This window comes from Salvelinus alpinus, chromosome 16, assembly GCF_045679555.1.
Source record: "Salvelinus alpinus chromosome 16, SLU_Salpinus.1, whole genome shotgun sequence".
Taxonomy (NCBI): Eukaryota; Metazoa; Chordata; class Actinopteri; order Salmoniformes; family Salmonidae; genus Salvelinus; species Salvelinus alpinus.
Window position 1 is genome coordinate 39,391,512 of NC_092101.1, and position 24,996 is coordinate 39,416,507.

Sequence of the window (24,996 nt, forward strand, 5' to 3'; positions counted from 1 at the left end):
TGACTTTTTACTAAAGATAATAGAACTAGTGGAGCTGATATCAGATAGTTATTTGTCTCAACATATGTCAATTTCATCACTTAGCAGGCACTCTTACACAGAGCAACTTGCAGTAGTGAGTGCATTCATTTCATACTTTCATTTTCTCCTTACTGGTCACCCATGGGAATCGGACGCACAACCCTGGCGTTGCAAGCCTCATGCTCTACCAACTGAGCCACACGGGACTATATCAGACAGATACATTTTCTGAAAGGGCATCTGTCTCTTACAAATACAAAAACACGCCTTACTGCAACCCCACACACATAACTCGCTCCTGGGACACCAATCAGCAGTTGTTTCAGAACAGCCACATTCATCCAGTGCCTTAAAGGCTTTACAGCCCCAGGGGCCATGCGTTTATGGAGACACTGAAACGAGACTAGTCTCCATCTAGGGATACACATCATTATTTCTAAAGACATGCTATGCTGTGTGTCTGGCTCTCTCTGCATGCCTCTGTGACACGTCCTATACATTCCTGTGTAATCTGATGTAGATCCCCCCCCTAACCCCTCTCAAACAGGGTAAAGATGGCTCCAAACTGCATCTAGTGATAATCATCTCCCCTACACAAACTCTACCAAGTCTCTGAGTTATGTTTGTCTCTTGAATCAACAGAGAAAGGGAGAGAGAAATTGAGAAAGAGAGAGAGGAGGGGGAGAGAGCGTGAGAGAGGGGGAGAGAGAGAAATGGAGGAGTACAAAGAAAACGCAGCTAATAAATGTACTTGGCCAGTGGCTAAAACCATTAGCACACTGGCCAGACCTTACCTCAGGTTACTCGTTTTCAATGTACTCCTCCATTTGATAGATTAGCTGTGGAGAGGACCGGAGAAAGCAATGGCGAAAGACCCAAGGAGGTTGCCCCACCAAGGCGTAGCCTCTCAGGGCACCCCCCCCCCGGTGTATAGATGTCCTACGGGCAGCAGCCAGCAGCACAATTTTACTGCTGGGCAGAGTCTCAACTAATTAGAATAAACCAAAGCTGGAGTGTCTCTCCTTTGGCACTGGACTTCAAAGAAGAAGAAGAGGAGTTGGAGGAGGTAGAGGGCATTATGTCTGATTTCAGCAAGTCTATCCAGTATGTTCAGTTAGCTAGTTTCAAGTATCATGCCAAACTAATAACTTTCACATGGTTTTCTGCAACATACAGCTAGTACTGTACAACTACAATAACTACATTTCATCAAATTCACACAAGTCTACCACCATAGAGATGAATCCGCTAAATCTGCCAAACAAACATTAAACATGAACTCTCATGAGCTGAACTCACCTGGCAGCCTCTCTTCTCAATCTCTGTGATGCACTTCTCGATGAGCAGGGGCACCATGAGTCCTGAGTTCTCCCTCTCCACCACCCTCCAGGCCTCCACCCCAAACATCTGTCGCTCCCGGTCCCCATCGTAGCCTCCGTCCAGGGAGTTCTGCCAATGCTCCATCAGGTTCAGCTTCACGTAGATCAGGCCTCGTGGCTCCAGCTTCACGGCCAGCTGATGACTCCTGGTCACCCTGAAGAGAGCCGGTAGCACCACAGTGCCATGACAGCACACACGGTTCTTCTTGGGTGTGGGGTCCCAGCTGAACACCACTAGCTTCAGGTGCTGGGCGTTCTCCAGCTCGATGTTGAAGGTGTGGTCCATGTCTAGGAAGGTGGTCCGGCAGGTGAGCAGGGCAGTGCGTGCCTTGTTGACCGAGTCCACCTGGATGGCGCAGTAGACGTCCCGGGAGTCGACACGTGGCGGCTTGAGGTCCTCAGCGCCGTAGAAGTGCAGGCTCATCAGGCCTGAGATGTATTGGGTGCACTTGGGCTGTTCTGTGAAGGCGTAGTGGCGGAACGCGTCAATGTCTAGTTCTGTGCCGTGCAGCTTGGAGCTGCCACCTCCTCCTGTTACTCCTCCTGCTCCTGTTCTCTCTCCTCCTCCAGTGGCTGGGTCTTTCTCTTTCTCCTTCCCCTTGCCTCCCTTGCCCTCTGAGGACCTGTGCTTCCCAGACTTGGCCACCAGTTCTGGGGAGTCCCCGTCACTGAGGTAGCCCCCCTTGCTAGCCGACATGGAGGTCCCGCTGCTCTTCTTCTTGCTGTAACTTTGCTGCGTCGACACACTGCTGTCCAAGTGATATCTCGAGATCACATTACGGCTGGCGGCCGCCCCCTGCCCGCCCCCTGGGGACAACCTGGGAGGAGCTGAGCCTGGTTCTGACCCACTATTGGTTTTGGGACACTGGGTCCTTGTCTCTGATTGGCTGCTCGCGCTGGCTCCGTTACCGCTGGTGTTGTTGTTGTTGCTAGGGATCCCTTTGACGCTGAGCTTGCGGCTGAGTTCCGGAAGCTTCTTCATCTTCATGGAGAGTTTCCTGACGGTACGCGGGGACTTGATCTTGTCCGGGAATGACCAGTTGAGGGAGCTTCCCTTCTTAGCAGGGTTGGGGCTGGAGGGAGGCGAGAAGCCGGGTGTGGCCAGGTAAGGGCCTTCTGCTGCAGTGGGAACAACAAGGACAGAGAGAGAGAGAGAGAGAGAGAGAGAGAGAGAGAGAGAGAGAGAGAGAGAGAGAGAGAGAGAGAGAGAGAGAGAGAGAGAGAGAGAGAGAGAGAGAGAGAGAGAGAGAGAGAGAGAGAGAGAGAGAGAGAGAGAGAGAGAGAGAGAGAGAGAGAGAGAGAGAGAGAGAGAGAGAGAGAGAGAGAGAGAGAGAGACCATGTTGAAACTCACAGAGGTCACCAGAGAAAATACACTAAGATAGACACAACACTCAACCTTTAGATACTAAAGAAGGGTACTGGGAAGATTTATTGAAGGTTAAACAAATCTAAATTGAATTATGTATATGTAATAGTTTTTAGACGGCTGACAGTTAGACAGGGGTTGACATGAGACTAACATGGGACTAAATTCAACTGCTTTACATCATCAGCAATAGCTTGCATTCCAGACCAGACCATAACAAACTTCACCATTGAAAAAATAGGTCAGTTGTTAGCTAAGAATGAACTCCTGTGATGTGGTTAACTAAATTAAATGCTAGGTAAATTCTAGATTACGGTAGATCTTATTAGCAAAGGTGTGAGCGAGCCAGGTCTCTGAAGCAAATTGTTACACAAAGAGGAATTAGACACTTCTGCTTCAGGGCTCAGGGCTAACATTGCTGAAGGGAGAACCCATTACTAACACATCCATTCAATGGTATGCATCTACAAGTTGCCTAAATTACACTCAGGAATGTTAGAGCCTGGAGAGAAGCTCCTAACCAGTAGTCTTATGTCCAGAGTGAGAGTCGAAAGCCTCTGAACCAGTAGCCTGGGGCCAGAGTGAGAGTCTAGTAGAAAGAAAGCCTCTGAAGTGGGACTGAATTTGGGAGCTCCTTCTCAGATCTTTCCCCCAAGGCACTGTCCTTCAGCGGGCTCTGCCTGCTTCTATGATCCATCCATCCATCCAGCCATACTCTGTTTCTACAACAACAACCCCTCTTGCGCCAAACTATTCAAATAATTTGTTTCAGTAGAAGTTTGTCAGGTTAAACGAATCCATCTGGCCTTCCCCAGCAGCGAGCCAGCACCAGGTGGGGTGGACAGAGAGGACATGGACAGGACAGCCCTCACCCTCCAGCCTGAGGCCAGCTACAGTTTAGATGACTGAAGTGTCCCGCTGGTCCCCCGACGGGATTCTTGAGCCCATTTCAAACGGAGAAGAGCACTTTTCCCTTTCCTAATAGGATTTCCTCCTTTGCTAACCTTTCCCTTTTTCTATCCTCTCCCCTTTTCACACATGACAGGGAAATATCATCAGCTTCAAGGGACAGAATATCCAAAACATGTAACATGGCTGAGGTAACTCATTTATATATTGTACAGAACCAAAATCACTCTGTATCACCACCATTTTAAGAGAACTGTATGATTTGGTGCACTGCAGTACCAATAGTATCTACATTCATGGCCTTCCAAGACAATAAGTCAGTAACTAGTACAACAAAAACTTTATTTAATTTCTTCAACATTCAGTTACTTTTTGAGCACAATTCTGTCACAGTTGAATATTTCAGCAATAAAGCCAGAGGAGGTGTGGTATATGGCCAATATACCACGGCTAAGGGCTGTTCTTATGCACGACACAACGCTGAGTATATTGGCCATATATCACAAACCGCAGAGGTGCCTTATTGCTATTATAAACTGGTTACCAACGTAATTAGATCAGTAAAACTAAACGTTTTGTCATACCCATGGTATACGGTCTGATATACCATGGCTTTCAGCCAATCAGAATTCAGGGATCAAACCACACAGTTGAATATAAGACATTAAATCACTCCAAAACACGCTACAATGTGCTTATTCTCTATTTACAGTTATCACTTGCGTATCATTTTCAGTTTTCTGTTTTCAAACCGCAAGTTCCTCCACACTGCTGAAACAAAGAAGTGATTCTGTTGGCTATTCATTGTGAAGAGAGCAAAGGACAGGGAAAGGGAGAGAGAAGGAGAGTAAAAGAGAGGAAGGAGAAAATAGAAGAAAGAGAGATAGAGGGAAAGAGAGTTAAAGAGCGAGAGGAAGAGAAAAAGAAAGCAAAGAGAAAGAGAGAGAGAGCACAGAAGAGGGTAGCATGACCTGCCAACATCCCCTGCTCTATTGTCAGAGGGGCCTGCTGTGCTATTCTGGAGAGGTGTAGCGAGGGGGTAAGAGGTATGCAGGGAGGGGGTAGGGGAGGGGGTAGGGGAGGTGCCGGAGGGTGTAGCGAGGGGGTAAGAGGGATGCAGGGAGGGGGAAGAGGAGGTGCCGGAGGGTGTAGCGAGGGGGTAAGAGGGAGGCAGGGAGGGGGTAGGGGAGGTGCCGGAGGGTGTAGCGAGGGGGTAAGAGGGAGGCAGGGAGGGGGTAGGGGAGGTGCCGGAGGGTGTAGCGAGGGGGTAAGAGGGAGGCAGGGAGGGGGTAGGGGAGGTGCCGGAGGGTGTAGCGAGGGGATAAGAGGGATGCAGGGAGGGGGAAGAGGAGGTGTCGGAGGGTGTAGCGAGGGGATAAGAGGGATGCAGGGAGGGGGTAGGGGAGGTGTCGGAGGGTGTAGCGAGGGGGTAAGAGGGATGCAGGGAGGGGGAAGAGGAGGTGTCGGAGGGTGTAGCGAGGGGATAAGAGGGATGCAGGGAGGGGGAAGAGGAGGTGTCGGAGGGTGTAGCGAGGGGGTAAGAGGGAGGCAGGGAGGGGGAAGGGGAGGTGTCGGAGGGTGTAGCGAGGGGGTAAGAGGGATGCAGGGAGGGGGAAGAGGAGGTGTCGGAGGGTATAGCGAGGGGGTAAGAGGTATGCAGGGAGGGGGAAGAGGAGGTGTCGGAGGGTGTAGCGAGGGGGTAAGAGGGATGCAGGGAGGGGGAAGAGGAGGTGTCGGAGGGTGTAGCGAGGGGGTAAGATGGAGGCAGGGAGGGGGAAGAGGAGGTGTCGGAGGGTGTAGCGAGGGGGTAAGAGGGAGGCAGGGAGGGGGAAGAGGAGGTGTCGGAGGGTGTAGCGAGGGGGTAAGAGGGATGCAGGGAGGGGGAAGAGGAGGTGTCGGAGGGTATAGCGAGGGGGTAAGAGGTATGCAGGGAGGGGGAAGAGGAGGTGTCGGAGGGTGTAGCGAGGGGGTAAGAGGGATGCAGGGAGGGGGAAGAGGAGGTGTCGGAGGGTGTAGCGAGGGGGTAAGAGGGATGCAGGGAGGGGGAAGAGGAGGTGTCGGAGGGTGTAGCGAGGGGGTAAGAGGGATGCAGGGAGGGGGAAGAGGAGGTGTCGGAGGGTGTAGCGAGGGGGTAAGAGGGATGCAGGGAGGGGGAAGAGGAGGTGTCGGAGGGTGTAGCGAGGGGGTAAGAGGGATGCAGGGAGGGGGAAGAGGAGGTGTCGGAGGGTGTAGCGAGGGGGTAAGATGGAGGCAGGGAGGGGGAAGAGGAGGTGTCGGAGGGTGTAGCGAGGGGGTAAGATGGAGGCAGGGAGGGGGAAGAGGAGGTGTCGGAGGGTGTAGCGAGGGGGTAAGATGGAGGCAGGGAGGGGGAAGAGGAGGTGTCGGAGGGTGTAGCGAGGGGGTAAGATGGAGGCAGGGAGGGGGAAGAGGAGGTGTCGGAGGGTGTAGCGAGGGGGTAAGATGGAGGCAGCAGTAGGGCAGAGTGGGTTGCTGCATGCATGAAGAGGGGCAGACAGAAGACGAGAGGGGGGGAGAAGGGAGTATGGGGGGGGGACAAAGGCACTCCTTGTACTGCGAATCAGAGGCCTGGCCAGTGAAAGGGGGTGTTATCTGACATTCCATAATAAACCATGTTTAGCCTCCATTCCCTTTCCTTAGGCTGCTGAATATAAATCCCTGTTAGCTAGTGGTTCCTGACAATAACAAATACCAGCACACAGAGGTGGAAAGGGGGAGAGAGCCGGACCAAAGGTGCAAAATACCTCTGGAAGAAGTGCCAAACAACATCTAGGGTGGGTCCCAGATACTGAGGTTTAGGTTTCGCCAAACTCACATGCCTTCAGAAGGTACTGAAACCACTGGAACACATTTTTGACCAATCAACTTTCAAAATCTCCTATAATAAAGGTCAATTACTTGTAAAGCAAATGTATGTTCAAATGTATTGTCTGATTTTATGTCCGTTTTCAGATTAGTACATGATGTGGAAATGTATTTGGCAATTATCCTAAATCTAATGGTATGAACAGAACCCTCATCCACAACAGCCAACTGAGTTAAATCTGGTGGATATAACATTTACCAAGTAGAATAATATTACCTTCAAAACAAATCCAATGACTACTGTGCTGTTCTCCATAGTTCCCTCACTATTCTGTAGCCATTTACCCTGTGGCAACATCTACAGCAACGTCAGAGAGAAAGAGAGGGACAGACACTCAACACCCTCTACCTGAGGATCAGGGGAACTGTTTGATACTTAACCCCCGGGGGATGTTCATAGGGTCAAAGGGCAAAGGGTTGCATTCCGCACGCTGGAACCGGAGCTGGGTGACCAGTGTCACCCCCATACACCCCCCTCTCCCTTATGACCCCCAAGGCCCACCCCGGGCAGACTGTCACTGACACCCTTCTAACAAAGAAAAGGAATTTATGGCCCTTGATTGCCTTTAATAACGTTCTGGGCCCAGAGAGGTGCTAAGCGAGAGAGCGGTGTGTGTGTGTGTGTGTGTGTGTGTGTGTGTGTGTGTGTGTGTGTGTGTGTGTGTGTGTGTGTGTGTGTGTGTGTGTGTGTGTGTGTGTGTGTGTGTGTGTGTATATGTGTGTGTGTGTGTGTGTGTGTGTATATGTGTGTGGGCATAAAGAGAGACTGTGTGTGTGGGGGGGGGGGGGGGGGGCATGGTATGTGTGAATACGGCAGTGTGAGAAAGTTAGTGTGTTCTGTAACAGTAACTGTGTGTGTATGAGTGTACTTCCTCTGACATAAGGTGATAGGAGACAAAGTTGATGTCCTTAATTACCCCTAGGCAATTACCCCGAGTCTCATTTACTTGAAGAACAGCGCAGATGCAAAGTTTGATAACAGAATGATGGTGTGTGCTGTTTGTGCTGTCATTCTGTTACCAAACCTTGCATCTGCACCTTTCTTCAAGTAAATCTGTTTTTGCACCATTTTCTGTGGAAATTGTCAAAGCTGCAATATGTAACTTTTTGTGCGACCCAACCAAATTCACATAGAAATGTTCCCATTCTTAAGTTTAGTTTTTGCATCTTTTACTTTCGGTTTGGTACACCAGCATCAAACAGCTGAAAATACAATATTTTTGGTTATTGAAAATATATTTCACAGCGGTTTAGATGGTACAATGATTTTTTACACTTGCTTGTTTTGTCACATAAACTGAAATTAGGCAAACTATTAACATTTTTCAACCAGGAAATGGATGAACGATTTCTGCATATTGCAGTCCTTGTGCATAGAGTTGTATGGTTTGTTTAAAGTTATACTTCGGGATTTTGGCATTGAAGCCCTTTATCTACTTCCCCAAAATCAGATGAACTCCTGGATTAGCAACATGCATGCCCCGGCCACCTAAAGATCTGTCTTTTTCAACCATCTATTTCCTGTGTTTGAGTGGTCCAAAACCCCTTGTCACTTAAATCTCGCTGGATAGATTGCTTTCATTTTACTCCTGAGACTCTCATATTCTTGCTTGTGCCTGTCGTTATTCCCATTAACGTTACGACCGCGTAAATGTTTGGAATTACCTGTCAAACACAACCCGGTAATGGCTGAAATGGGCTCAATGGAATACATCGTCTCTCCGTTGAATCTATAAGAACATCAAAGCTTCGTCTGAGATTTAACGCCTCATCGACACTTACATCACAAGAAAGAGAAGAGACTTTTATTTTGATGGGTGTACATTCTTTGGTGGAATTTTAAAAAGTAATAATTTAATACAGTTGAAATGCTTACAAATTAGTTGCACTGAAATGAAAGCAACTTCTGAAAATTAACACTCTGATTATAGTGATAGTATGTCTGATTTTGCAAACAATGTAAAGTATGTATAGATAGGTGTAATCTAGAGCCAAGCGTGTTGACTTGTTATCTGAGGGTATCCTGCTATTGACACATTTGTTGAATAATGCAACAGAATTTGACAACAACAGTAATTAATAAGGCAGTCTAGACAGTGCAGATAGGCCTAGACCAATCAATCAATTAAATGTATTTATAAAGCCCTTTTAACATCAGTCGATGTCACAAAGTGATATACAGAAACCCAGCCTAAACCCCAAACAGCAAGCAATGCAGACAGCACATTGTTGGTGTTGCAACCCTGTTCCACCCCTTTATGTTAATGTATTAATACATGCAAATACACCCAGTGTATTTATGCAAATGCTGCACATATAACTTTATTTTAACACAAAATATATATAATAAAATACCTGATAGCATTAGAAAATGTAAATATGAGTGCATTCTAAGAAAAAAAAGTGATATTTGACATTAAATTGAATACCTGAATTCCCAACAAAATTCTTGAACTTCATTCATTATTTGTCCATGCCAGTAAAATTTTTAATATGCTATAATTCTTTATTTAACTAGGCAAGTCAGTTAAGAACAAATTCTTATTTGCAATGACGGCCTAGGAACAGTGGGTTAACTGTCTTGTTCAGGGGCAGAACGACAGTATCTTCATATATTGTCCAACTGTTGCATGTATTACAACTGTTTTTAGAACATTTTAACAATTTTGATGACTGTTGCTACATGGATACCATTTGTATGTCTCTGCATCCAGTTTGAAAGAAGTTAGAGGTAGTTTCGCGAGCCAATGCTAACTGCGCTAATGCTAGCTAGCAATTGCGCTAACGCCAGTTAGCAATTGCGCTAACGCTAGTTAGCAACTTCCTTCAAACTGCACACAGAGCCATAAAAATGGCATCCACGGATTAATCTGACTCTGGGGAAGTAGATAATGGCTTTCATTGCCAAAATCCCAAAATATCCCTTCAACTTTGTAATCATTGTTTTTTGGGGCATACATTTTAAAGTGAAAAACTGCCCTCCCCCCTGCAAACTCTCACACACTCATTATAGACAAAAACAGAGAAGGAAAGAGAGTTCTCTAGTGCACTGTTCTCTGGCACCCTATTCTCTAGTGCACTGCTTTCGACCAGGGCCCATAGGTCTCTGATCAAAGTAGTGCACTGTATAGGGAATAGGCTGCAATTTGGAACACAGACAGAGACACTGTATTGGTGTCTCTCCTCTCCTTGAGGCCTAAATCATTCAGTGCTGGAATCCTTTCAGAGGCCACAGCAGCAAAGGGAGGTGTTTCATTACAATAGTGAACAAATATAGTATGGTGACCAAATATAGTATACGTCCCCTATTCCCTACAGTGCACCACTGAACTACTTTTGACCATTACCCTATGGGCCTTATAGTGTACTAAATAGGAAACAGGGTGCCATTTGGGATACACACATAGCCAGGCATGGTAGGCAGGCCCTATGCTTTCTATACTCCCAATAGCACAACAACATGGCTACCTGCCAACGCAGACTGTCTTGCTCTCTATGTAGACTAAGGCTACTGCCACAGGCATTCCAACTCAGCCCAGAGATCCTCTGTATCTCCAACAACAGTGTGTGTGTGTGTGTGTGTGTGTGTGTGTGTGTGTGTGTGTGTGTGTGTGTGTGTGTGTGTGTGTGTGTGTGTGTGTGTGTATATTTTCACTCTTGTGATCCCCTGAGTCAAAATTAATGAAATGATCCTTCATTTACTGCAGCGCTTCACTTTTGCAGGCTGATCCGATCCAAACAACCATAAAAATAGCTCTGATCACATTTGACCCCATAGGCCCAACTTCCAGATTTCCTGTCCAGGCGCTATGGGAACACACACCTGCCTCTACATGCTCTCTATAGTCCATTCGTCATTATCCTCCATACAAACACAGCATTCAGCCAGACAAAGGAGCAGTCAATGACAGCCCTATGAGGAGTCTAGGGTGTATCCGGTTAGGAAAAAGAACCAACCAACCAGCCGGACAGAAAGACAGAGATAGTAGGTCTAGTGTTGAACTGGGTCATTCTAATCTAACGTGCATAAATTAATTATTATTCAACAGACACTCTTATTATTCAAAGCCAGTAACAAAGTGTTATCCATTTTTAGCCACTTGTAATGAAGTAGCCCTCTGTGCTAGCGGGTTTGGCTCGTAGTGAAGAGGGGATTGAGACTTTATAAAGGAGAAGAGGAGGAGGGTGATAGGATGTAGGCATCACAAAAACCTGAAAAAGGAGTAGGACACTATAGTTCTCCTCTCCATTCTTCTATCCCCTTTTATTCTAATCTAGGGCCTTCTTTTACAGGCTGCATGTGGACAATATGGCGCTACTGAATGCAGTGATCATACTACCCCCATGTCTGTTCCTCCCTGTAGCCTGTGGAAAGTAGATTGAGTGACAGGTCTCCATTACTCCCTGTGGGGAGAGGGGTGAAACAATTCCATGACCAGTCAGTCAGTCAGTTAGTCACTCACGACTAGAAGGCCAAATCACACAGCACAGCAGACATTTGTCCTTTAAACTTAAGTTCTCAACCTTACCTCCCCTCCCAATAGCCCCACCAACCAGCTAATAGTACACCCTGCTTAACCGTGTTGTCTTAAGGGTCAAAAATGACCCCCCACTATGTTTAAGAGCAGAGAAAAAACCCTAAATGATCTTTTTTCAACTTGAAATTGGATTACTTTTCCTAGAGTGACCCCAACATTAGAAAAAGTGAAACATCGCCTTTGTTCTTATTTCTATGAAAGCTGTACACCACCAGGGTACAAAGATTGTCTTAGGGTCATTTTTAACATGGCAGTTTTAAAATAATTTACACACCACAAAAAACACAACGACAGACACACACACAATGAGAAATTGAGATTATGTGTGCTACTGATGAACTCAGACAAAACTAAAACGTTCTTGTGCATGTGCACCATCTCCCCTCCATGACCCCACACATGACTCAAGTTCACAGACAAAATTAACAAAATTTCAGACAAAATAAAAATGTCTTGAAAGCATTGTTTACTAATGGGGAATGTAGTCAGAGGCTATAAAGGTGCTGCAGATGACAGTCCCCCCAGTTCTCTCTTTGCTGAAGCCATGATTCTCAGTGCACAACAGGTTGTAGATCAGATTTTTTCAGATGTCCAGGAGGAACAAGAGAACAATGATTTAGAAGAGTAGGTATCTGAAGAAGAAGATGGGGGAAGAATACAACCCAGAGCACGATGCATCATCTTCAGATGAAGAAGAAATCCCCCAAGATGAAAGAGAGACATTTTTGTCAAAGAACAGCAAAATAACATGGTCCTTGTCACCATATGACAACCAGGGCAGGATGGCAGCACAAAATGTCAGAAGGATGACCCCAGGGCCCACAAGACATGCAGTTGTCCATGCCCAGTACATCACCTCAACATTTTACATGTTCATCATACCAGCCATAGAAAAAATCATCCTGGAGATGACAAATTTGGAGGATTTCCGTAAATATGGAGACAACTGGAAAAGGATGGATAAGATTGACCTGCGTGCCTACATAGGGCTGCTAATCTTAGCGGGTGTGTAAGGTCCCGAGGCGAGGCTACATGTAGTCTCTGGGATGCAGGGAGTGGAAGGTCGATTTTCCGTGCCACAATGCCACTGAAAGTCTTTCACACTTTCTCAAGAATGCTACGATTTGACAAGAGAGGTCTGGGAGAAGTGGGTGGAGCGTCTGCCATACCTCTACAACCCTGGGCCTGAAGTAACAGTGGATTAGCAACTGGTTCCATTCAGAGGTACATTTTTATATTCATATCTGTAATGTAAGTGATTTTCACTGTTCATTTTATTAGGTATTGCTGTAATATCACTGATTTATGTGATTGTTTTCTGTGACATTGATACTAATTACTGATAGTAATCTCTTTTGTCAAAAGGTCGCTGTCCTTTCCGGCAGTATATGCCCAGCAAGCCAGCAAAGTATGGCATCAAGATATGGGTGGCCTGTGATGCACAATCCAGCTACGCTTGGAAGATGCAAGTCTACACAGGGAAGCTGACCAGTGGAGGCCCGGTGAAGAACCAGGGGATGCGGGTTGTGCTTGATGTGACAGATGGACAAATGGGGTACAATGTCACATGTGACAATTTCTTCACCTCTTATGAACTCAGCCAGCAGCTCCTGAAGAGGAAGATCATCATGGTTGGCACAGTTAGAAAGAACAAGCCTGAGCTCCCCCCTGCACTCCTTGCAACAAGGGGGAGAGAGGCCTTCTCATCAAAGTTTGCCTTCACCCCCACCACCACTCTAGTTTCTTACCTCCCAAAGAGGAACAAGAATGTGGTCCTCCTGAGCACACTGCACAAAACGGCTGAGATCAGTGATCGTGAGGACAGGAAGCCAGCCATCATCCTGGACTACAACCACAACAAATGAGGCACGGACAACCTGGACAAGGTGATTGGAACTTACAGCTGCAGGAGGATGACTGCCCGCTGGCCCCTGGTCATCTTCCATAACATGATTGATGTGTCCTCATTCAATGCCTTCGTGATATGGAACAAGATCAACCCTACCTGGATGCCTGATAAGCGGAACAAGAGGAGGGTGTTCCTGGAGCAGCTGGGAAAGGCACTTGTAACACCACACATTTAAAGAAGTGAGCGCCTCCCCCGCACAGCAGCCTCTGCAGCGCTTGTGAAAGCTGTTCAGGGGGCTGAATCTTGTCCTGATCCACCTGAGGCTGGGGCAGGCAAGAGGAGGAGATGCCAATTTTGCCCCCCAAAGAAGGACTGTAAAACAAATACTATGTGCTGCACATGTGAGAATATCTGCAAAGTCCATGCTCACACACTTGCACACTGTCCTACATGTGCTAATTAGAATTGACTGATTTATGTTCTTCACGTTTTTGTTTTGAATCTATTATCTTATTTTATTCGTATATATTGTTGTTGTTTATACACCTTGTGGGTGGGGGCAATGGCTCAAAAAATGGGAGACGACTAGTATTTTGTAGTTGAATTCCTCATTGTACAGTATGTAAGAATATATCACTATGTTGCCAAAAAAGTTCAAGACTGTTATTGCTTCCCTTCAATAAAATGCATTCAAAACTACTTTCTGCACATTTCTGATTCTTTCTTAGGCTATAGAAGTGCTATCTCTTGCTAAAAAAATTATGTTTACACCTATACAGTATCTTTAGTAATAATAATAATAAACCTCTACTTAAGTAAAGAAAACAATTATGACAGCTGTGTTGTAATAAAAACAAATGGTGTCCACTGATTAAATGCAGTCTTTCTGCATTGTGAAGAGGGAAAACCCAGATATTCACAAAGTTTGTGATGAATGACAGGTTGTTTCTTCATGCAAAATAGATTTGGGGTTTAAAGTTCAATAAGCTGCATTATTTTAGGGGTTTAGTGAAGGCGGGGCATTTTTTACCTTTAGGACAAGGGGAGTATACAGAATGTTAAGACTACACAAGGGTTAAGTCAGGGACATGTCTGATACATTGTCCTCCTGCAAACCCAAAACACGGCCTGTCACACTGCCACTTCCTGCCGTGACAGCATCTCATTTAGACGTAGTACTCAGCTCCTGTTACATCCCAAAGGATTATGGGAGTATTTTTACCACTTTACAGAGACCTGGACACATACATCATCATCGTCATCATCATCATTATTATTATTATTATTATAGAGCTCACCTCACCGCCGTTCACAACCACTGTGACTGACTGACTGACGGATAAATAGGTAACTTCACCTCTCACTGGGTGCCTAGCTGGCACACACACAACGTAGTAACACACACACACACACTTTCTCTTTGATGACACGTAATGCGGTAGGTTCTTTTTTGTTGAGACACGGGTTGAAGTGTGGAGTGGCGTCGGCTAACCCACAGGAGCCGACCGCAAAGTCAACAACGAGCAGGGAGTTCCGGAGTGGAACACAAAACACTCACTGAACACTCCCCATCATTCACAACACAGAACACAGCAAGCAGCACATCTCCCAGATAACTAGGCGACCTACACTATCACAAGGACGCCACATTCCACACAACACAACAACATACTGACTCATTAATGACACAAGTTCCTGTAAATGCCTTTCTGACTCAGTCACAGATCAATCACACAGAATTCACACAGAATTCACAGAATAAGAACAGATTGATAAACCAACAGAATAATCATGCAACTTCTCTCTACACAGAGGAGGCTTTCTACGTGCTTTACCCTTTCATCGTTTAACCATGAAAGACTGTGGGAAATATCTGGAATTTCACACTGTACCATATCAAATGACAAGAGCAGAAAATAGCTTAGTTTTAATTGGTTATAATCAGTGTCTGTGGCTATTCCAGCATTAATGTGCTGAAACACTAAGACCCCCCTCAGGCCTAAGCCTAATCCTGATCCTGCATGTAAAGTCTTTCATGACTGAGACTTTGGCCACTCAGCATGTGATGTCACTGTGAGCTGGGGCTTTGTTGTTACCCATTGGCCGAGCTCTAGCTGTTGGCCGCCACCTGTCAATCAACCCTTGTGTTATGTCACTCACTCTCACAAAAAAGGTTCAGAGGGAGAATGTCCCCTCAGAACACATTGTTTTGGAGGGAATGTCCCCAAGACAAGACTGGAGATGTAGGATGAAGGAGGTTCCAAAACATATGCTGTTGTTCACTCAGACAAATGTAAAAAGTGTTTTAATATTTTTAAAACTTCTAACCAACTAGTATTACCAACAGATATCTGGTAGTTTGCTCTTTTCACTAATACATTTAGTCAAAGTCAAGTGAGCAACACCAGTGCACGTGTCAGGCTTATTATGACTTTCATAAAGAACTTCTGTTGCTATGGCTGCTGCCAATTATGCAGAAGAAATAAGTATATCCTTGCTATTTAGCTTCACTTTGCGTTCAACAACCAGAAAGCTCTTTTGCATGCCATAGAAGACAGTAGTTAAAAGTCATAATTATGGGTTCACTTCAAGATTTGTCAAAATGTCCAAACAACCGTGTTGCCACATCAGAGCAGTCAAAAGAAGAAGTTAAAAAAATAAAAAAAATACAACGTATTAAGAGAGTTGTGTAGGAGCTGTCATCACAATATAGGGGGTACACCCTCTCTGCCCAGAGTGGGTGAAAACGCACTTTGGTGATGAAATTTCAATTCCTTATGTGAAGACAAATATAATTTTTTATGTTCTGAATCGTTCAGTGGGGTTTTTCCCTAACATACTAACATTATATCGAAAAAGTAGTAACCTAACCTAATACACCTGATAATAAGCACTGAGCTCTGTTGACATAGCGGTGCAGGTTTCTCATAAACACTTTTGAGGATTTTACATTTTGTGGTCGTCATCTTCAAAGCAAAATTAGCATGACACGAGCTGAAATAAATGTAAAAGGCTTGAAAATGAAAAGCTTGGTATATGCTGCTCAGTGCTCTGTTGACATTTCACAGAGATACACTTGTTTTGATGCGCAATCTTCGAAAAAGAACAGAAATGTCAAATTAAACGTATACTAAAATATGAAAATACTCCATGTCATGTTTCTAAATCGCTATCCATCTTACCTCTATATTGTTTTATGTCCTGCGGATTCGAGAAGACAGACGAGCCTGTCAGGTAGCCATGTAGATTTAATTATTGTACAGAATCCAGCCTTACTGACGCAAAGCAATTTTTCCAGACCACTTTTTTTCTCTTTCCTCCATTGATTTTTAGTCACCCTAATTCTGGCCATTCTACAAGGGTAAAAACTTCAATAAAGTTTGGACAGATTATGATAGAGACAAGAAGTTGGTCAAAATATGCATTTTTGATTGGACACCCTACATAATAGTTAAAATCATGCTGCGCAGTCTCAACACTGAAACACACACAAACACACACACACCAGGCCTCAAATTTCCCAGCAATGACGCCTAAAATAATTAATGTCTTGTGGCCAAAGTGGCCGTTGTGCCCTTGGGCTGAATATAATAATTCCTTTCCTTTCTCCTGGCTGCCAATCGCCATGCTTCGAAGCTCCTCTCACTCAAATGGGTCTCTCAAATATCTAAATTCTTATTAGCCAATGCCCGTCACATGATCTGGTCCTTCTCACAGGCATCCCAGCTCTGAAGTAGGCTACAAGTGAAGACACACCGGGAATGCAAAGGTGCGCATCCTTCTTATCCAATTCCGAGGCACATATTGAAGATGTTAGAAGAATTGTCCACATTTACTTTTTGTCAGCCAACAAGATGAATAACGAACAGCAAAAGCACTAGCCTATGTCAATGTACAAACATTGACATATTCTATTGGTCAGCTTGTCCTTCTGTGCAAGAAGGACGCGATAGATCCCAAATTAATACAACCCCTGTACATAATGAGCAATGAGGCTGATGCAACAGATCAGAATGTTTAAGATTAAAATGTTGATAAACTATTTCAACAGGACATCGACCGAAGCACACAGCCAAGACAACGCAGGAGCAGCTTCGGGACAAGACGCAACAACTAGCATGGGTTGGTAATATGACTAGGATTGTGCTTTTGGCTGCTGGACAATGAAAGAAAGTTGACAACATGAAAGAAATACTGGTTTCAATGACATATGAGGAAGTGTTTATAAAATAATCCCCTTAACATTCCTATGGTCGGAACATGGTAAGACATGCCTCATAAAATGGAGGAAAAAAACGGGATAGCAACAAATTCTAAAAACCTGTTTTTGCTTTTTTCATTTTATAATCTATTTTAGAATAAGGCTGTAACGTAACAAAATGTGGAAAAAGTCAAGGGGTCTGAATACTTTCCGAATGCACTGTATGTCGACAGAATCAAGCCTTTATTAAGAATGATCCTAGATTATATTTGCCAAACATGACTGGTGTTTAGCCTGTATATACAGTATATGTAATTAAAAGTCTCATTAAATTGTGGCTACATTTTCTGGCGCCTCCCTCATGTCAGCATCGGTCTGGTGCTGACATGATGGGGGCACACTTTAGATGTACTGTAGGCTAATTATTTATGTACATTTACATAGACATGTTTTTTTAAAGAGAATAGCTACTGTTTTTCTGTTTTCAAAGCAATTTAATTGGCTATTTTGGTTAATGGCCTTGGTGCCCTAGCAGATGGCCTTGGTGCCCTAGCAGATGGCCTTGGTGCCCTGGTAGATTGGGAACCTCTTAAGGCCAAATGGCCTTACCACTAAAATCACAAAATTCCAGATCTGCCACCCACACACACACAGTGTATTTTGAATGCTTTCAGACAATGGGATTAATCGCAATAAATAAACAAATTGTGCACTGAAATTACAAAAAGTGAACTTCAGTAAATTGGTTAACTCGGACAGCCCTAGTCTACAGCGTTGCTTAATCCCCGGAATGAGCTTCAGTCACAAAGAAAAAAATATTTATTCCCTTCAGGAATGCCAACTAATTCCACCTGGCTAACTAATGTCTGGCTGGGTTTAGCTAGCCTAATGACTGACACCACTATGTAGAGATATGATTAGAGAGAGGAGAGGTATGTGTGTGTGGGTGGTGTCTCAAGACTGATTGAAAGACTGATTGACTGAGAGACAGACAGACAGACAGACAGCCGCCGGCACTAAGTTGAGAAAGGGAAAGAGGTGAGTACAGAGAAAGAGGAGAAAGGGATAGTAAAAGAAAAGAAAAGGAGCGAGTGAGAGTAGATTAGAAAGAGTGTAAGACTAGGAGGAGGGAGATGGATAGACATAGTTCTAGAGGTTATTTACCTGCAGCTGTGGCTCTGCTGGAACTGGATGGCCCCTCCTCCTGAGGTTTGCATGTGAGCAGCATCTGTCTGTGCAGCTGTACCGACGGCTCCATGGAATGTACAGCATTCCCCTGCTGACTCCCCTCTCCACCTCCATCTCCGCCACCCAGGCTCTCCCCCACAACCTCCAAGTCAGGGCTGCAGCCTTCCAGGGTCCACCCGCCCCCCCCTTCCTGGCTGGGCCTGCTCTGGATCTGGGGGGCTTGGAGCTCCTGGGGCCGTGTAGGGACCATCAGTCTGACCTGGGGGATGGCGGTGGGTCTGTAAATGTGAGGCAGCTCTGGTTCTTCATCCTCAGGGATGGGGTTGTACCAGATCTCCCCCTCGTCATCCGCATCATTCTCCTCGGCCGGGTCCACACACCTGGGCTGGGGCCCAACGCGGGCGTGGCACATGCTTACCTGGGGTAGGTGCAGGCGGAGGGGCCGAGAGGGCGGCGGTCCGGGGGCTTTTAGGTACTCCGGGGAGGGGCTAGGAGGGGGTAGGGGTGTGTGTCCATGTCCATTGTCCTCCTCTGCTCCCAGAATGCACTGGGAGTCGTCCTGGGTGGTGTGATGCGGCCTCCCAGAGCTCTGCTGGAGCCAGTTGCGTTTCTTGGAAACGGTGATGGTGTTGAGTGGGGGTCTCCATAGTGACAGCTCGCTGGCCTTGCCCTCGCCAACCTCGCGCCTGTCGGAGGAGGAGGAGTGGACATTCTCTATCAGAGCTGCAGGAGAGAGAGAGAGAGAGAGAGAGAGAGAGAGAGAGAGAGAGAGAGAGAGAGAGAGAGAGAGAGAGAGAGAGAGAGCGAGCGAGAGAGAGACGTGTCAGACTGCAGAGCAGGAGAGACTGAGGCTGTTTCTGAAATGGCATCCTATTATCTGGTCAAAAGTAAAGCACTACTATGTAGGGAATAGGGTGCCATTTTGGACGCATTCTGATACTGATATCTCACTGCCACCATCTGCTTACCTGTATCCCTTCATACAGGAGCCTTAAGACACAAAGAGATATTCTGGCAACTATCACCATGGAAACGGTGGGGGATGTTTTATAACCTGTTGAATCATAGCCTCCCACTTGTTTTCTAAACCCAACATTTGATTACCTGATTATATTTGCCTTGCGAGGATAACGTTGTGCCTTTGTTACTTCAAATGAAAACATCTGTATCATGAAACCATAGGTGACTTACCAACAGTGACTTACCCGGCCTTAGGATGGTGAAATGTGTAGGGACTTCCCCCTCTCTTCTCACGCTCACATACAACCACACACGCTACTCAAAATCCAAACACATCATCTTTCTTCACGTCTGTATTTCACCTCTGATAGACATAATGAGAAATGTGTTTTTTGGTATTTTTCTCCACTGCTGGTTCTGCTATATTCTAAAACACAAACCATCATTACTACGTGGCAGGCCTTGCAGGCCCCTTGGAACACGAACGCCTCGCAACACTGGCACATCCCCTCCAATGACTTCCCATCTCTGGAATGTCAGCTTGGGGAATGTGCGAGCTCAGACCTAACGGAAAATCACAGAGAGAGACGGGATAGAGTCAGAGCTCCCTTAAACAGAGCGGGGGAAAAATCTGAAAAATCACAGCCGCTGTGACAGCAGTGAAAATAGAGGTGCCAGGGATCAGGAGGGTGAGGAGGGGATGGAGGGTGAGGAGGGGATGGAGGGTGAGGAGGGGATGGAGGGTGAGGAGGGGAGGGTATGGAGGGTGAGGAGGATGGTTTGGTCAGTTGACATAAGTAAAACCAGCAGCGATATGAGCATCAATAGGGACAGATAAAAAGGTGGTGACGAGGCAGCTTCTGGCTTGACATTTTTCAAAGGGTTCAGAAAGTACCATCCCCATTCAACGCAACAAGAGATGTCTCTGTGTGTCTGTACAGTTCGCAGCTCTGTGTGTACAGTTTACCTAACAGATAATAAAAAGAGAAGCCAAATCTCTTACAAATCGCAAAGCAAGTAACCCTGCAAATCATGCAAAGATTGTTTGTCTGACAGGTCTTGTTTTTCCGCAGGCAGTGTTGACAAGCCATGGGCTGATGAGCAGATGCTGCCTGCTGGGAAAGAGAGAGGGAAACATACAGGCTGGATCTGAGGGCTGAGGGCTGGGTCCTGTTGCAACACGCATGGCATGGCAGTCTTCTCTCTGTAAAGACTGTTTTGATACGTGCCTTCTCCTCTCAGCCCAGACGAGCCCCTCCACAGTAGACACTAATGACAAGTTCTCTTTTCCTTAAGGAAACAGATTTCCTGCAAGCTGCGCTACAACCACCAAATTACAGACTGGATACCGAGAATGTTTTCACTTATAAAACAAAATACACAGGGTTCAGAGGTGTGTGTTGGTGTTTGTGTGTGTGTGTGTGCGTGTGTGTGTGTGTGTGTGTGTGTGTGTGTGTGTGTGTGTGTGTGTGTGTGTGTGTGTGTGTGTGTGTGTGTGTGTGTGTGTGTGTGTGTGTGTGTGTGTGTGCAGGGTTGAAGAAGTGTACTATTAAAAAGTACCAGCGTGTCAGAATAAATAGTTTATTTTTAACCAGTGCAATCAAATTAGTGGAACTTAAGCAAACAGAAATCACATGGCCTGTAAAGTTGCGTAAGGCAGCTATTCCGAGTTCACTAGATTGAAACTAAGTTTCTTTTTTGCTTGGCTGATTTTATTGACATGGGCCCTAAAGGCACATTGTGTGTGTATGTGTGTGTGTGTGTGTGTGTGTGTGTGTGTGTGTGCGTGTGCGTGTGTGTGTGCGTGTGCGTGCGTGTGAGTGTGAGTGTGTGTGTGCGTGTGAGTGTGTGTGTGTGCGCGCACGCGCATGGACTATGGTGAGAGACTAGAAATCCACTGAGATTAGTTTCCTGAAAGTCAACCTCTCTGAGCTGTGGCTTGGGTTTCCTCTCCTCACATCTACACTGAATGACTGCACTTTATTAACTCTTCAAGAAAGCAACTGCTGACTTTGAAATAATTGCTGACATCTCCTGTACCCAAATCCCTTAAACCGAGCCTTAAAGTTTAAAGTTTCTCTCACCACAACAGACTGTGAATTTCATGACCCCCCCCCACAAACATATTTGTGCAATTACTTCATAAATGTGATAAGTCTATAAACTATGATAGAACTTTAAATGAATGAATCGATCATAGGTTCAGCCTACATGCTATTATATAAGATGCTTAGCAATAAGGCTAAGGCACAAGGGGGTGTGGTATATGGCCAATATACCACGGATAAGGGCTGTTCTTATGCACGACGCAAAGCGGAGTGCCTGGATACAGTCCTTAGCCGTGGTATATTGGCCATATACCACAAACCTCTGAGGTGCTTTATTGCTATTATAAACTGGTTACCAACATAATTAAAGCAGTAAAAATACATGTTGTCATACCCGTGGTATACGGTCTGATATACCATGGCTGTCAGCCAATCAGCATTCAGTGCTCAAACCACCCAGTTTATAATGGCATATAAAACAACGTTCATTGGTTTGAACAGAAGCCACTTCATAATACACTCTGATCTCCATAGGGGAACACACATACATTAAAGAGGGAACAAAACCTCCAGTGCACTTCTCTGATTCCAACTGTATCAGATTCCAACTGTGTAGACTGAATCTACACACTTCAAGGATATAACAAGCATCTTAGAAAGTGCTTGGCCACTGTATATTTACTACGACTAAGCCAGGAATCTGTTTACATTGAGCGAGCCAGCAGAGTTTTTGCATTAGCTCGGCTTAAGCTAATGTCCTCTTGGAAGGGATGGTGTGTTATCTTTAGCATGTGCTGAGTAATGTGACTGGCATGTTAGCTTTATCATGTGCTGAGTAAAGTGACTGACATGTTAGCTTTAGCTTGTGCTGAGTAAAGGGAGATTGGCTGTTAGCTTTAGGACGTTTTTACATTGACAAAGGTTAAAGGAGATTCTCGAGAGGTATCCAATCAAATCCTGAGACTTATTACTGTATTGTAAACTTGCAAGCTTGTCATGTCTGGACAGCTACCTCTGGAGTTTGTGCACAACACTCGCTCGACAGTTGCCCCCCTCCAAACACGGCAGTCTCAACAGAATTATCTTGTTGAGCCCAACACTCCTACAGTAAAAATAGTAATAGCAGAGAAATGTTTTTTAAACTGCTAAAATGTATAGACATTTTCATTATATTTGTAACTTCTTATATTGAGTTTTCACCTGAAGCTAAGCTACGGCAACAATTTCAGAATGGAACAGGCTGTTACTGAAGTACAGGTGAAAACTCAATATAACAAGTCACAAATATAATGAAAATGTCTATACATTTTAGCAGAAAATGGGAATCTCGACTGGACAGTGGGAAGACATCGTCCAGGCAAGCTAGCTATGCAAGCAGGCAAGAAGCTGATTTATTCCACAGAGAATGATCAATGTTTTTAGTCGCAATTAGCTTTTTACCTCATATAAAGACTTGTATGAAGCCTGGCAGTGCCGTCTGGCACTGGGCTGCAGGCCCAGACGGCATTCCCAGCCGCGTCCTCAGAGCATGCACAGACCAGCTGGCTGGTGTGTTTAAGGACATATTCAATCAATCCTTATCCCAGTCTGCTGTTCCCACATGCTTCAAGAGGGCCACCATTGTTCCTGTTCCCAAGAAAGCTAAGGTAACTGAGCTAAACGACTACCGCCCCGTAGCACTCACTTCCGTCATCATGAAGTGCTTTGAGAGACTAGTCAAGGACCATATCACCTCCACCCTACCTGACACCCTAGACCCACTCCAATTTGCTTACCGACCCAATAGGTCCACAGATGACGCAATTGCAACCACGCTGCACACTGCCCTAACCCATCTGGACAAGAGGAATACCTATGTGAGAATGTTGTTCATCGACTACAGCTCAGCATTTAACACCATAGTACCCTCCAAACTCGTCATCAAGCTCGAGACCCTGGGTCTCGACCCCGCCCTGTGCAACTGGGTCCTGGACTTCCTGACGGGCCGCCCCCAGGTAGTGAGGGTAGGTAACAACATCTTCACCCCGCTGATCCTCAACACTGGGGCCCCACAAGGGTGCGTTCTGAGCCCTCTCCTGTACTCCCTGTTCACCCACGACTGCGTGGCCATGCACGCCTCCAACTCAATCATCAAGTTTGCGGACGACACTACTGTGGTAGGCTTGATTACCAACAACGACGAGACGGCCTACAGGGAGGAGGTGAGGGCCCTCGGAGTGTGGTGTCAGGAAAATAACCTCACACTCAACGTCAACAAAACGAAGGAGATGATTGTGGACTTCAGGAAACAGCAGAGGGAGCACCCCCCTATCCACATCGACGGGACAGTAGTGGAGAAGGTGGAAAGTTTTAAGTTCCTCGGTGTACACATCACGGACAAACTGAATTGGTCCACCCACACAGACAGCGTTGTGAAGAAGGCACAGCAGCGCCTCTTCAACCTCAGGAGGCTGAAGAAATTCGGCTTGTCACCAAAAGCACTCACAAACTTCTACAGAGGCACAATCGAGAGCATCCTGTCGGGCTGTATCACCGCCTGGTACGGCAACTGCTCCGCCCACAACCGTAAGGCTCTCCAGAGGGTAGTGAGGTCTGCACAACGCATCACCGGGGGCAAACTACCTGCCCTCCAGGACACCTACACCACCCGATGTCACAGGAAGGCCATAAAGATCATCAAGGACAACAACCACCTGAGCCACTGCCTGTTCACCCCGCTATCATCCAGAAGGCGAGGTCAGTACAGGTGCATCAAAGCAGGGACCGAGAGACTGAAAAACAGCTTCTATCTCAAGGCCATCAGACTGTTAAACAGCCACCACTAACATTTAGTGGCCGCTGCCAATATACTGACTCAACTCCAGCCACTTTAATAATGGGAATTGATGGAAATTATGTAAAAATGTATCACTAGCCACTTTAAACAATGCCACTTAATATAATGTTTACATACCCTACATTACTCATCTCATATGTATATGTATATACTGTACTCTATATCATCTACTGCATCTTGCCATCTTTATGTAATACATGTATCACTAGCCACTTTAAACTATGCCACTTTATGTTTATATACCCTACATTACTCATCTCATATGTATATACTGTACTCTATACCATCTACTGCATCTTGCCTATGCCGTTCTGTACCATCACTCATTCATATATCTTTATGTACATATTCTTTATCCCTTTACACTTGTGTGTATAAGGTAGTAGTTGTGGAATTGTTAGGTTAGATTACTTGTTGGTTATTACTGCATTGTCGGAACTAGAAGCACAAGCATTTCGTTACACTCACATTAACATCTGCTAACCATGTGTATGTGACAAATAAAATACAATTTGATTTGATTATTCAATCTTTTTCAGTGGGTACCCCATTTTTTCAGACAATTTCTGGAGACCCCATTTTTTCCCCCAAACATTTTTCGTGACCCCACCTCACCCCAAATCTAATGACACAACCTTAAAATCGGTACATTTAGATTTTTACATCAACAAATAACCTTCAATCCATTGTAGTTTCATCTCTTATCAAAATGAAAACATGTATAAATACATTTACTCATTAAAACTATGTTTCAAATTATCATTCTCAAAAATATTTGTATATTATCCCATTCAATAATCTGTAGTCTTAATTTATT

At 45.5% G+C, this 24,996-nt stretch overlaps 1 protein-coding gene across 3 annotated transcripts in view; it reads right to left on the reverse strand.

The window, feature by feature from the left end:
* LOC139541494 (rho GTPase-activating protein SYDE2-like) overlaps positions 1-24,996 on the reverse strand; it is an 85,671-nt gene that overhangs the window by 48,858 nt on the left and 11,817 nt on the right. For 2 of the 3 annotated variants that reach the window (XM_071346185.1, XM_071346187.1), the window contains exons 2-3: positions 18,312-19,058; positions 1,321-2,519 (exon numbers count right to left, since the gene is read on the reverse strand). In XM_071346185.1, coding sequence (XP_071202286.1) covers positions 1,321-2,519; positions 18,312-19,058 — 1,946 coding nt within the window. The remainder of the gene's footprint in view (positions 1-1,320; positions 2,520-18,311; positions 19,059-24,996) is intronic. The other variant, XM_071346186.1, reaches the window with a different exon arrangement.